This window comes from Neolamprologus brichardi, chromosome 5 (assembly GCF_056152115.1).
Source record: "Neolamprologus brichardi isolate AB-2024 chromosome 5, ASM5615211v1, whole genome shotgun sequence".
Lineage (NCBI taxonomy): Eukaryota > Metazoa > Chordata > Actinopteri > Cichliformes > Cichlidae > Neolamprologus > Neolamprologus brichardi.
In genome coordinates, this window is record NC_142108.1 from 11,200,000 (window position 1) to 11,214,433 (window position 14,434).

At 39.8% G+C, this 14,434-nt stretch overlaps 2 protein-coding genes across 3 annotated transcripts; both read right to left on the minus strand.

Annotated features, from left to right (window-relative positions):
- Positions 1-3,116: 3,116 nt before the first annotated feature.
- LOC118453757 (uncharacterized) lies at positions 3,117-4,863 on the minus strand. Its single transcript, XM_087840647.1, has 3 exons — positions 4,415-4,863; positions 3,865-4,248; positions 3,117-3,743 (listed from the first exon to the last, which is right to left on the minus strand). Exons 1-3 carry the CDS (start codon positions 4,522-4,524, stop codon positions 3,665-3,667), a joined length of 573 nt encoding a protein of 190 aa, XP_087696773.1. The 5' UTR covers positions 4,525-4,863; the 3' UTR covers positions 3,117-3,664.
- A 1,862-nt stretch (positions 4,864-6,725) lies between these two features.
- Positions 6,726-14,392, minus strand: ube2j2 (ubiquitin-conjugating enzyme E2, J2 (UBC6 homolog, yeast)). Of its 2 annotated transcripts, none has more exons than XM_006784462.3 (7): positions 14,270-14,392; positions 11,681-11,811; positions 8,075-8,115; positions 7,766-7,868; positions 7,519-7,657; positions 7,347-7,427; positions 6,726-7,256 (listed from the first exon to the last, which is right to left on the minus strand). In XM_006784462.3, exons 2-7 carry the CDS (start codon positions 11,809-11,811, stop codon positions 6,966-6,968), a joined length of 786 nt encoding a protein of 261 aa, XP_006784525.1. In that variant the 5' UTR covers positions 14,270-14,392; the 3' UTR covers positions 6,726-6,965. The 2 variants fall into 2 exon arrangements, with proteins under 2 accessions (XP_006784525.1, XP_087696774.1); XM_087840648.1 differs by lacking the exon at positions 14,270-14,392 and adding an exon at positions 13,967-14,153.
- Between the last annotated feature and the right edge of the window lie 42 nt (positions 14,393-14,434).

Below are 14,434 nucleotides of genomic sequence, written 5' to 3' on the forward strand. Positions count from 1 at the left end.
GCGTCAGGTCTCGTGAAAATTTACGTATTTTAATGTTCTCAGACATGGCCAGGGAAAATTGCCTCAGTAGCGCCACCTAGAAAAATGAAAAACGCGAGCCCCCAGTATGTCTATGACCTACATGCTTGAAATTCGGTACACATATCTACCTTTCAGAGTCGAACAAAAAAGTCTGTTATGGCCATGTCCTAAACCCAACAGGAAGTCCGCCATTTGGACGTGAATATGACATTTTGGCTCTAATTTTGCCATTTCCATACCTCGAACTTTTGCGAACTCCTCCTTGGGATTTAGTCGTATAAGCTTCATCCTTGGTCAGTTTCAACTACACACCTGGGCCATGTTAAATTGCGGAGCTTTTGAGTTTTTATCATACGGTGAGGCCGTGGCGCCATGGCGAATTTCGATGACTCGCCATGAAAATCTTATTGCCTCTCATTCTGTCATACATTGTCCGATCTGGACCAAAGAGCACACATATGATAAGACTCAAACCCTGAACATATTTCAACTGCCATATTTGACATCAAGGACAGCGCCACCTAGTGGGAACAGGAAATGTCATGTTTTACACTTTGGGGTGCAGTATAGTGATGGGTGACATCTGCAGCCTCAAATTTCTCCAGGAAAGCCTTAAGGAGTTGGTCTTGGGTTACAGTGAAAACTGTGACAAAAGGGTGTAACCTCAGCAGCATGGCGAACTTTGATGTCTCGCCATGAAGAAACAAATTAGTATAACTCCATGAAATTCCGTCTGATTAGTACCAGACTTTACAGGCATGATGTCACACCTGCCCTGAACAAATTGATATGCCCATTGTCAGGAATACGCAGAGCGCCACCTAGTGGGAACAGGAAATGTCATGTCTTACACTTTGTTGTACTAATTTTCACAGGTTCAATGTGGCCACCTCAAAAGCGGTGAAGATCACCATCAGTCCTTCATGATTCTTCAGTGAGAAAATTGTGACTTTAAACTTAACGGCGCACCCTGGTGGCAATGCGGTTCACCATGAAAAATGAAGTGGCTTTTGAGGGGCTTGGAAAGTTTATAGAGGCTTGAAAATTGGCGAACACCTCCAATGTAATGAAGGCTTTGTTGTTATCTGATCATTTTCCTTGAATAGCGCAGAATGGCTCAACAGCGCCCCCTACAAAATGTCAAAACATCAGCCCCTGCTCTGTGTTTTATGTATGAGTCTGAAACCTGGTAAGCTTATAGAAGATATGAAGATGTACAAAAAAGTCTCTTGGAGCAATATCCCAAATCCAACAGAAAGTCAGCCATTTTAAAATTAATGTGTAATTTTGGCGACATTTTTCCCTCTTTTCAGGCTCCGTACTTTGACAAACTCCTCAAAGGGATTTCATTAGATTAAACCGATCTCCAGTGCATGGAATCTGAAGACCTTTGTGATGTTAAATTGCGAAGCTTTTTACGTTCAGGGAAACGGGGTGGTCATGGCGGCACGTGGAGTTTGAATCACTCGCCAAAAAGCAGTAATCTGCTGTTTACTCAAAAACACAATGTCTAATCTCTCCGAAAACATTGCAGGCGTGATAAGAGTCGAGCTCGGAAACGTTTGTTATGCCATTTGTCAGTAATGGTTAGAGCGCCACCTAGTGGAACGAGTGTAATCATTACTGAATGAGATGAAATTTAAGCTAGTGGTTCTACTTAGGAATTCGATCAATGTGACATCAGTTCGGACTTGCTGGTTTTAGGTGTTGGGCGTGGCTCGACGTGCCAGGGTGCGAGGGCCCTCATAACGCTGCTTGCAGCTTTAATTGTTATTGTTTTTACTGTTGTTACCTCCCCCCCCAAAAAAGTCCAGGGAGGTAGCCAATCAGGTCAGCTGTTTGCATTGATTAGGGCTATTGTCCTGTTGTAAAAGCTGTCCTTCAGTCTATTTGTTCGGGACCTCAGCAGCCTGAACCTCCTGCCAGACGGCAGCAGCTTAAACACCTGGTGTCCTGGGTGTGTACCGTCCCGTAGGGTGCTGCGTGCCCTCTTAAGACAGCGAGTGCTGTACAGGTCCTTCAGGGAAGGAAGTCAATGTCCATTGATTTTTTGGGCCATATTGATGACTCTCTGGAGTGCCTTTCTCTGTGCTGTGGTGCAGCTGGAGAACCACACACCGATGCAATATGCCAGTACACTTTCAATGGAGCAGCGGTAGAAGACGGTCAGCAGCTCCTTCTTCAGGTCCATTTTTCTGAGGATTCTCAGAAAGTGGAGATGCTGTTGGGCCTTCATTAAAACCGCAGAGGTGTTAGAGCTAATCAGTAAAGTAATCCCATTACTGATTACTTATTTTCAAAAGTAATTAATTACTTAGTTACTTTTTAAAAACACGATTTACAACCTGAATAGGTGATAAAACAATAGATCTTTAAGCCCAATTCTACTTTTTCTGCATAATCCATCATACAAAATGTAATCAAATGGAAAAGTCTCTTTTTAAAATTTGTTTTATTAGTTTTAATCTTTTAACTTTATGCATCAAGCAAAAATTTAATTATATGCAATATTTCTTCTGACTGGAAGAAATTATTTTAACATTTAAACCTATTTTCTGCACATTCCAGCACATAAAATAAAATATATTTTTTTGTTTACACTCACTCTTTCAAATAGATGCAAGTAAAACACAGCACAAAATAAATAAAATCAAAGACTAGCGGTCCTGTTGCTCTATTTTCACCTGTAAAGCAGGAGTGGGGTAGGCGGAGGTGTGCTACGTTTGTTACAAGTAACGCGTTACTGCCCATCTCTGGTTATTAGTAAGGAGCTGACATGAGCGGAGACAATAAAGGGGAGATGAGAGCTTTAATTTTAGCAGGAAGCTCACAAGCAGTGTGACCTGTACATGTGTGAAAGAATACAGCATAGAGGGGTGATACATTTTTACGATGGTTAATGATTTTAAGTTTTTATACGATTTTGAAACATAGTAACATATGTGCAGAGATAGCTGGCTCTCGGTGTCGATAAACACATCAGAGTACAGTAGCGACTCAAAGAAAACAATGAGCGCTGGATACTTTTGAACATTTATTAAAAGGTTCCCATATGTGAAAACAACATGTGCTCCTTCAGTTCCAAACACTTCACAGATGATGTTCATTAACATGTTTGTATCACAGACGGCTATTTACATACATAGTAGACAGTTTGCATTTCACTGTATTTAGTTAAAACCCTTCATTTTTGTGATTCTTATAATAGAAAAAAATTAACAAACATGACACGGTTTCTTAGAAATATATAAAACAGGCAAAGTGACAAGAAAGTTTCATTATAAAATAAACCATATTATTAAATCATGCTTTAAATCATCTTCGTTGTTCAGATAAACAGTGCTGATCTGATTTATTTTTTCATTAGTACATTTGCCGTTGCTGATATAAAACAACAAAAAGGTTCACAGTCACAACTTTAAATGGAGGCAGATTCAGTGCCTTCCAAATAAGTCAAGTTCACACAAAGTCAAGTCGCACGGAAGACTTTCAGGCCTTCACTCTTCACAAGACGCAAACTCTCACTGAAGCCCTGTGTGCAGGTCCATTACGTGGAGCTCAGATCATGCAAACTTTACGGTCTTGCACATTTCAGTCTACGATTAAACAACATGTAAGAGGTACAAATCCTGCTGTTAATCACTTAGTGTCTGCTCTGCAGAGGCATGCAGCTGAAAACCCTCAGGAGTGTGGACTTCAAACGAGATTGCTGTGAAACGGGTCTAAAAGGAAAGAGGAGAAATTTTATTTATTGAGATCTCTAGGTAAGATACAGACTACAACTTCTCTCGAAAAAAAAAAAAATCAGAGGAACTGGACCGCAGTTCTGAAGCTTATACTTACAGTGAGTGCTCGATGAGTAGCGACTTTGGGTCTTTCAAATCCTCCATTGAATGGTTCTCATTCTGATTTTGCTCTGTGGAAATCTGGTCCCAGATTTCTGTGTTGACCCACAGAGCCCCTGGTAAAGTCAGGCTGGCTCTGGTGCAGGTAATCCAACGGCAGAGAGGGCAGGAGACGGTGTAGATGGCACCTTCCAGCTTGGACAATCTCTCCAGACAAGGGGCGCAGAAGGTGTGGTTGCAGTGGAGGACCCGCGGTATCCTGTTGCTGCGTGAATATTCGTAGCAGCACACGCAGCACTCGAGCTCCTCGGCGGTGACCATGCTCGTATCAGATATGCAGAATAAGCAATGAGTGGAAGGGTACTTTTCATTAACCAGAGGCCTGCGATACAGAAAAAAAACCAACAACACAAAATAGGTGAGTGGAGGGGAAAAACAGACACAATATAAAATATTCACAAATGTAAAACTGAAATGTGAAGAAATTCAGCTTTTCTTTAACAGATGCTCAGTAACAAAATCATCTAAGAATCATTTGAAATACTTACTTGCTTGTTTGCTGCTGAGCGTTGCGTCTCTGAGTGTAGAAGAGGTGTATTGTGCCTGTTTGACTGGTTGAACGCTTTTTAAAGCTTCCCTGATCACGAGGCCGTGTCATTTCTAAGGAAGTCCTGCCCTCAGGTAAATAATATTCTGTGGAACTTCACTCTATGGAAAGGGTGTGCAGGCATGCAAGTCAACTAATCTTGTTTTATTAACCATTTGTAGACTATTAAAACTTCACGAGGACCTAAATTTGACTTCTTTTTTTAAAGAGAAAATGAACTCGAGTTCTGTTGAACTGTTAAGCTGTTTATATCTGTGCAGCAGATAAAAACAGCATGTGATGTTGTCAGAGAGACTTCCACCTATGTATTATTTTTATAGTCTAAACCCTCAAAAAACTTTACATGGTAGTCACGTTTTTCACTCTACAAACTTTGAGCTCTTCATAAGCATTTACTTCCAATTTAAAAAAAAAAGAAAAGAAAACCTGACATGCGTGCGTTTGTTTTATGGTGGCAGAAAAAAACGAACCACTCAGGGGAAAACACAACAGGCACGTCCCACAGAAAGACACCAGGATTTTGCAAAAACCCAGAAGCTTCTGGCTGTGAGGCGACAGCGCTGACCACTGAACCACTGCGTCATCATTAAGCAAATGGAGATATTATTATTAAATGCCCCACTGAGCAGGGTAATTTATTTGCATTTTACTATGAAAACAGAGACAATGCCACACAAGATTAATTGAAGCATGGTAATTTGGGCATTTGCTGTATAATCACACAAACGCACTCTCATCATAATCATCATGTTGGTCTTATTTTGAGATGGCGCTGAGAAAAGAGCAACGAACAAGAGAATCTTCTGCTTTCGGAGTTTTCTTCCTGTGGAAGCATTAGATGCAGTACAGTAGAACCAGCTTTTACAAAATGCAATGCACAACAGTAAATCATCAGCAATTGCGTGAGCCAGCACCACTAACACGACCGCGTGTTTGACTGCACAGCCCTAAGAAAAAACACTAGGTGTTTTCCTTAGAACCACGACAGACAAGCTGGACATTTCTATAAATAAAAGAGAACAAAAACACAAAGAGAAAAAATGATTTAAAAAAAAAAAAAAAAAAGGAAATAAAAGGAATATACAGAAACAAAAAAAATGGTTCTCTGCATGGGTCTCCTCATTTAATCCTATGTAGATTGCTGCTATACTGATTGGCTAAGCCAAATTAAAAGGTCCTTGTCTCCGTTTATTTTTGTGCAGACACTGCTTGGCTCATGGGTTGACTGGAGAGACCATCTGCACTAACATCTAACTCTGACCGTGTAGCTTTAGCTGCTTCACAGGATAAAAGGCCAACTTTTGTTTTCTTCATGCTCTCTGCCTTCATATACGAATAGAAATCAAGGCTGGAGTTTTGTCGTCTTTCAGTCAGTGACGCATCACCGATGCTTAATCTCAGACAGTGAGATAAGTACTGACAAGTACTGACAGGCATGAGCTTTCTTTTATCACACCCATTTTCATATAAGTTCATGTATAGTTTTGCTGCTATACGCTTCTTTATCATATTGTGTCTGATTATTAAAAGTTACTGATCTTACACTATTCACAGAATCTGCCTTTTATACTTCTCTGGATGGGAATTAATCGATTCATCATTATTTTGGCCACAGACTCATTTTGCAAGTCCTTATTATCATGTCCAACCTTTACTAAATTACACTAATGTATTCTTGGCATGTATCCCAGCACTGTAGCCTGGCAGCCTTTGAACGGTATACCAGGAATGCATTCAAACCCGTTCATAGGAAACAGAAAGCAGAAGACGTAACACCCCTGACACAGAAATTGGAAAACTACTACTTTGAGGTTTTTCCAATGAAATGGATGACATGAAACTTGACTTGTATTTATTTGGTCTCTTCATGTCATGTCAAGTCTTGGAGCTGGATCAAATCATCTTTCATCCCCTGAGGATTTTATTTCCTCTAATGAATTAGCAGGAAACAATGCAGATGGGAATGCTTCCTAAAGACGTCATTGGCAGAGGCAAACAATTTAGAATCAACAAACAAGTTTTCCAGTTATGCAAAGTTCATTTTCACAAAGGAAATCAATATGTCTGCTGTGAAGTCTGCAACAAAATGACCCACAGAGCTACACTCTCCCACAACCCATGAGCCAAGTTTGTTTCTAGAAGTGATATAAACCACAGAAGCACAGAGTAGATCACAACCGTTTTAATAAACCCCTCCAGTCTCCCCGGCCCCGGCTCTACAGCCACTCCCCCCCCCCCCCCCCCCCCCATCCCCCACCTCCTCCTCCTTCCCTCAGTCCTTCCTGGCTAGGTGGGCTTTGAGTTTTTTTCTTCCAAAGTCCATGTTGGTAGTGGTAGTAGTGGTGGTGGTGGTGGAGGTTGTGGTTGTGGAGGGGTTTGATCGGGAATGAACATCCCTCCCCACCCCACGTAGTGTGTTTGTAGAATATCGAGTCCACTAGTTGGCTCACCTGCAGGGGGAGGGGAGCGCTGCCCTAAAACACCGGCTCCTCTCACTCCTGCGCTATGCTCCTCAGCACGTACTTCACTGTGTAGGCAAATGCTGCAAAGCCTACAATCACAAAGAGGTTGGCTAGAGCCCCACCTAGTAGTCCATGGTTACGATTGGCCTGCTGCTGGCCAGGGGCGGGGTTGGCACCCCCTAGTTGGGCAGGACCACCGTTGAGGGCTGGGAGGCCATAGTGGGCTTGCTGGGGGTCTCCGTCAGGCACCACATCAGGTAAGGGGAGAGGCTGTGTACGGGCGTTAAGCTCCTCCTGGGCCTTCTGTTTCTGCTTCATCTCCTGGCAGAAAGGAGGAGGAGAAGGTTAGGATGGAATCAGTCCCTGATGAACATCCCCCCTCCCCAAACCCCAAAAAGCCCTTATACTTACGTCAACTACATCGGGAAACAGCTCACAGAATACTTTGTCTTTGAGGTTGAAAGCCAGGCTTTGGGCTGATAGCTGTCTTTTCTTGAAGAAAAAAAAAAAGACATGAAATACCTGAGACATAACAGGTCATTTATGTCATTATGTTGCAAATATGATAGTCTGTTTTAATTACTGTGTAATCAGAGGTCTCAATGCTGCCAAGAGTGGGTCCTTTTTCCACCATGAAGCTGAGCAAACCCGTGAGGATCGTCGAGACGGACCACGCTGGGTTCCACGTATCCGGGTGGAAGTCTGTGATGGACAAACATAACCTGTGGAGAAACGGGAACATTTATGACCAAGTTCTAAAAACGCAGCCTAAATCATTTTCAAAGCTTTAACGCTTAAATTAACTGAGTAATAAGAAGCTACAGTCCTACCTTGTGTTGCACTTAAATCTCCCATTTGGCGTTATCATGTAGATACTTGGTGGTTTAAAAGGGAATTCTCTGGGAAATATAAGTTTTCCATGGTAATATCCACCTACAAATTAGACATGACATATATAAATATATGTTATACAACACTGTGATCTATCAAAAGCAAAAAATCCCCCAAAGGATTAGTCAGACCTGTATGAAGCTAACCTGAGAAAGACTCACCTGATCATTCAGGTAATGTCATCAGTTATTAACTTATCTAAACTTACACATTACACAAGTTTTTTTCTAGTGTTTAGCATTTCTTACCTTCATACGGGGTTTTCTCAGGACCTCTGACTACATAGTGCCTGAAAAAGAGGAACAAAAAAAAAGTTAATCACTTATTTCAGATATGACTAACCACCTGATAAGACATCTCTAGACTTGCTGGCATGGCCCAGAATCAAACTTTGTTTCTCCTCCAATTTTTTTTAATTTAGATCTTGCACATCCTGTGATCTAAGATCTAAATAATCTATATATATATATATTTTTTAAATCCAACATTCTCAGGACCTCTGTTTATATCCAGACCAGAGCGTGCACACTTCCTAGTAAGTGTACAAATGTTGAATTTTCTGCTCTAGCTACACATGTAAAAGACAAGCAAAGTTCCTAGAAAACATCAAGATTGAGAAGAAAAGCCGCCCTCTGTTTGTGTACATAAGTGATATATTAAGCATTGTAAAAACACTTGAGCTATTCCATCTAGGAACAGCATCAAATAACGGACCAGAAGAAAACTAAAATACCGTAGAAAAAAAGTAGCTCACTGCTTCCATTTAATTATCAAAAAACAGATGTGCACAATTTACAATCTATATTTAAGATTCCTTTTGTTCCATATGCTTTACCCTCCTTTAGTATCACAGGAATAAAGTCTGAGGTCATTTGTTGTCTGTGGGCACATCCTGCATTTACTGCCTTACACGGGAAACCAAATCATTTCAGAGTGAGCAATATAACAATGAATCATGAATCATTAACAACTTAAGACCCACTGACAGTACAAAGACACACTTTATCAGTTATAAATACCAGTTATACCAGTCATTTATCCTCCACTTTTTCTCAAATATTTTTAACAACACACTACGCTGAGATATGATAATAGCTCTTTGGAAATCACCATGTTGGTAATTAAAATAAAATTCTACTTATTTTACAGATTCAAATAAAACAAATGAGGTGTTTTTTGTGACAGGCTGCTAGTCACAAAGCGCCTAAGATACGATTTAAAATGCCTACTTTGCCAAGTTGTCTATTCTGCAATGAATCTTTGTAGAGCTTTCAACATAACCTACACTAGTGGCCAACACCGCTGCCAGCATTCATGCTCGAATGCACACAGTGGCAGCTGCTGGCAATGGCAGCCACAAGGTAATTACGTGTTAATTAGTGTGCCTGTGTTTCATACATGATGCAAGATACAAAAGAAACAAACTGCTGGGACTTTTTCCCCCTCCTAGCTCCCTTACTTGTTGTTGTCTTGTTTGTTTTATTTTTTGAGCCAAATTAATTTTTTCCTCACGTTTCTACCTCTCCGCACCTTCCCTCACATCAGTTCCAACAGTTTTTCTCCCACCTGGAATTTGCTGACCTTTGTGAATCCTTATATTGAGGCTACTCTTATTACTCTTTATATCAGGTGGTGATTTTTATTCTCTCACTGTTCCATTCAAAAACTACAGTGAAAAAATGCACAGGAGGGCTCAATAATACACATTAACTGCAAGCTGCATTAACTCAGTGGTCTAACACAGCGGTCCCCAACCTTTTTTGCGCCACGGACCGGTTTATGCACGACAATATTTTCACGGACCGGCCTTTAAGGTGTCACGTATAAATACAACAAAATAAAACTAGTACCGGTACCAAAAAAAAAGAAGATTTATTTATAACACACGTGAAAAGACCCAGGAAAACAGAGTTAATGATAAAAACGATAACAAAATAACGCTGAAAACCGATAAAAACCCTGAAAACCATACATTTCACACCTGAGCCTCAACTCTCGCGGCCCGGTACTAAACGACTCACAGACTGGTACCGGTCCGAGGCCCAGGGGTTGGGGACCGCTGGTTTAACACAAAGGCAAACTGAAGAAAACAAAGAACAAGAACTGGACTGAAAATAAGTGAAACAGCAACGAGTGTCCAAAGATTTTAAAATGTTCAAAAAGTCTTGAGAACTACTGCTCTAGACCACTTTGAAAATGATAAGAAAGTCTGGCTCCTTTGAAGCAAAATATAAAAACCAAGAGGTGAATTTAGAGTTTTGCACAGTACTGCACTGATCACTGAGGGCATGTTAAACTCACACTCAAATGTCTAAATAATTACAATAAAAATATCATATTTTTTTAATATCATATATATATTTTTTCTTTTAAGAGTTAAACACACTACTGAGGGCCATGTCATATTCCAGCGCTCATTATGACTTTATTTGAAACCATTAATTTCTTTAATAAACATCCATTCAAGAAATGCTAATCAAATTATATGGCTAATATTTAGCTAAGTGCTAAAAGTGCTCAATTACATATTTCTTTCATTATTTAAATGTCACGTATTCAGAACATTTTTGGTCAATTGTACTTTTTCTCCACTATCTATAACGTCTTTTTTGTACTGGTCTAGATTTTTAAGACATCTCCCAATAGAAAGAAAAAGAGCATCAAACAAAATTAACAAAAACAAAAACCTGTTCATAGCTTTACAGGAAACGATACCTGATCATCATTAGGATAGTCTGTGGGATATATACAATTTGTACAGTGTCACTCTTCATATGGGTTTCCTTCTACCGCAGAAATAGAGCTAACAGTGTTATCATTCAAATCTAAGCCTGTATTTGCCACTATTGAGGTGCAGTAGTGTGCAGTCTTTACTCATCACTCATTTCTATACATTTTCCTTCTAAAAAGTATAAATCTTTCCAAGGAACCAGTCTTTCTGACATGACCAAAGTGGTCTTGACGCAAACGTTTTTAAATCTTTGAACATTGGTTACTTTTTCACTCACTTTCACTTTTGCTTTCTTGTTTGTCAAGTTACTTAACACTGTCCTAGGATTCATTCCAGTATAAAAAGGGATGACTCAGTATTGTGTACACACATAAGAGACAATGGTTCAAAGAAATGACTTTGTTATTAGCAGCCTGTTGGAAAAACATATTTTGTTCCCGCTTCTTTAGTTGAATCACTACTTTCTGTAGAAGCCTATTGGAACAATGAACGATTTCTTCCAATTTCTTAAGTCAAATACACAAAAAACAACAATAACATAATTTAAAAGTCATAAAAATAGTAGTTTTGCACCATGTCCTTCAAGAAGCACTAAGAACTATTCCTAAAGAAAAAGAAAGCACACAAAAGCTTGCCTAAGAATTCAAGACATACTGAAGGATAATGACTTTCAGCCTTTCAACTCAGAACTGTGCAAACTTTTGCCTTGTATACTGTATTTCCATTTAAGTTTGCACATGTTTCAAAAATTGCTGCACCGATGTCACTTTTTTTTTTTTAGCAAAATATAAAGAAATGAGGACTGCCTCCAGACTTTTACACAGCACTGTAAATTTTTTAAAGCTCTGAAAACAGAATTAAAACTGCATCCACTGCTAAATACTCACTTGTATTTAGCATTGGATGCAGTTTTAATTCTGTTCATCTGTTCATCTTGGAAACCACGATTCAATTTTGTTGGTGTAAAACACTAGCCTGATTGTACACATTAAATGTTTAGTTTATTATTTTTCTACAGAATATTCACAGGTTTTAAACTTTGCCGATGGCCCTAAACACCCTTCCCTGGCCAGACCTCAGGTGTCAAAAAGTCCCAATATTTCCTGACTAATGAGGAACTTACCATTCTAGGATGTTGGAGGGAAGGGGCTCTGCACAAATGTAAGGCACAGGGTCTTTCTTTATCCTGAGGTAATCCTGCTTAAGTCTCTGAGTGGCTGTAGTTGGAGCTCTTTTGTTCCCGTTGTTGTTCATCTGATGATTGAGAGAACATGAACAGTGAGAAAACAAAAACAGTGAATTGCATAAATCTGGTTTTACACTGACACCACTGTCCAGATGTATTCCTTTACATTAGGAAATCAAAGCATATCCTGTTTTACTATGGATCTGAACTCTGGACTGCATAGATTTGAATGATTGAATGAATGAAGAACTCTGAATGAATGAATGAATTATTCTGGGTAGTGGAAAGCTTTAACCCCAATATGCCTGTGAAAGGTAACTGCAGCTTCAACTAGAGCAGATCAAAGAACATTGCATCCAGCACTGTCACCTGACCTATTAAATATCAATACTATTAAATATTTAATAACATATCACTGCAAATATTATTTATATAGCACATTTCATTACACGTAGGTTAAATGTGCTTGCTACAAAAGATAAAATATTTTTAAAACTATGTAGCTCTACAATCTCTTAAGGCAATAAAAACAACATAAGAGAGATACGTTAACAGTCACACACAAACACAAAGTTTTTAATCATATGCCTCCAAGAATAAAGAGGCTCCAAGTTTGTTTTTGAATGTAGACACAGTTGGAACTGACATCAGGTCAGTGGGAAGGTTGTTCCAAAGAAGAGAACCATTATAACAAAATGTACCCTCAGCAAACTTTCATCTCATTCTGGTAACAGTTTACAGACCTGCACCTGATGACCTGAGAGGTCTAGTTAGGTTATAGACCTAACTAGACCTCTCAGAGTCCGAGATGTACTGGGGGTCAAACCACTAAGTGCTTTAGGAACAAATAGAAGCATTTTAAAGGCATTTCTGTATTGCAGTGGCAGCCAATTAATTTCAAACAAGCTGAAGTTATCTAGCTGATGATTTGGATAATCTTGCAAATACACCAGTAACCTGGTTGATATGAATGGATGGACCATTTCCCAGTCAGTTTGAGATAAGAATTTTTTTGACATATGGTTATACTGTTAGAAAGCTGCATATGCAGTTGTGTTGGCCTTATTAGTATGATTATGAATGCTAAGACCACTGTCCAAAATAAGGCCAAGGTTCCTAACATGTTCAATGTGTTTCAACTAGAGTGAAATCGGGTTAAAAAGACTAACAGTGTGTTATTTAACAACAACAACAAAAGCAGAGAAGGGCAGTAAAATCTCACACTGAACAACGCATAACCAGTACAGGCTTCTGTTTATTTATTAGCAAATGCTAATGCTAACTGGAGAAACAGGCAGAAATAGCTCAACTTTGGCTGCAGAGTGAAGTTTAAATATCAAGTGATTACTTCGCCTCTGTTTTCCTAAAAGATGAAGTTGTCCAATTAGTACATCTTACAAAAAGCACCGAATTTTAAAAAACAATTTATCCAATCTCTCATTGTTCTCTAATGGCGCTGTGACTGTTTGTTTTATAACTCATGCACAGCACTGCTGTGGTGCTTTAATGCTATATGCATACAACACTGCCTCGCCAAGTGAAAAAGTAAGCATTTAGCAGAGAGTGGAGTATAGTAAGTATTGCGTTCAAGTTAAAATACGCATCGTGTTCCAAATACTTACACAACGGATAAAACGTACTTTAAACTTTCTTCCCCTGTCAACCCATGTAACTGAAAATTACGACAATAACAAACACTGTCAACTGACCTGCTGTCACGGGGACAAACGCTGACATGTAATAAGCAGTACGTGGACCGCAGTAGTGCTAGAATTATGTCATTATCACTTCCTAATAAAGAAGAAGGCTTCTTAACGCAACTTATGTGACTGAGGCTAATCCGCTACTTAGCGGCTAACGTTACATTTCTGGCACATTCACTGCCTGTCATAAAGCCTGATAATTAAATAATAACGGACCAAGCTTCAGCTACAGAATGACTGCATATGTGTCTGACCACTCAATCACACCACACTTTAATCAGTAAAGCCAGTTCAGGAAGGCTAGCTTGGCACGGTGGCTTTGCTAATGCTAGCCGGTGTCGGTTCCTGTTTGAGTGCATTTTAGAACAAGCGGCTAACGTTAGCCAACGTAGGCCACTGCTAACCGGCTAATGTTAGCAGCTACTAGCACGAACAGTTGTATTGTATATTGTATAACGACAGCTGACCGCGACATCTCTCGCTTTTATTAGTAACTACGGGATGTGCAGTGCACACATACCTCTCCAGAAACCCCAACGAAAATATGTATTCGTGGCTGGACACGAAATAAGGTTGTTGTTTCTGTTGCCAACCCCAATCCGATAAGACGATGACACCAAAGTAGCTTACGCTATCGCCAGCAGGAGGAAAAATTACACTTCCGGTTTTCTTCTTCATCGCTGCTGTAGCAGTCGAAACGTTACTTAGCAAGTGCTTTACTGTCGCTAGCTGCCCAATCGCGATCCTCCTGGAAGTCCAGTACCGTCTAACAAACATGGTCACCCTTCAGTAACTGTCTTTTAATCATAACATCCGTACTTACATTTGTAGTCAATCGCCAAGTAGCACTTGACACACTACACAGCGGTCTGTCTGATGCGAGGGGCTCAGAGGGCCTCCCGGTACTTTATGCTGGTGCTTAAATTTGGATTTGAAACAAAACACGGACTAAACATTGTTGTTTAGTCCGCTAAAACATTGCACAAGA

Coding starts and splice junctions, on each gene's coding strand:
- LOC118453757 (XM_087840647.1), bottom strand. CDS start 4,524: ATGACACGGCCTCGTGATCAGGGAAGCTTTAAAAAGCGTTCAACCAGT. Junction 4,249..4,414: donor GCTCAGCAGCAAACAAGCAA/GTAAGTATTTCA, acceptor TCTGTATCGCAG/GCCTCTGGTTAATGAAAAGT. Junction 3,744..3,864: donor CTACTCATCGAGCACTCACT/GTAAGTATAAGC, acceptor CTTTCCTTTTAG/ACCCGTTTCACAGCAATCTC.
- ube2j2 (XM_006784462.3), bottom strand. CDS start 11,811: ATGAACAACAACGGGAACAAAAGAGCTCCAACTACAGCCACTCAGAGA. Junction 7,869..8,074: donor TGAGAAAACCCCGTATGAAG/GTAAGAAATGCT, acceptor TCTAATTTGTAG/GTGGATATTACCATGGAAAA. Junction 7,428..7,518: donor TTGAGACCTCTGATTACACA/GTAATTAAAACA, acceptor TTTTTCTTCAAG/AAAAGACAGCTATCAGCCCA.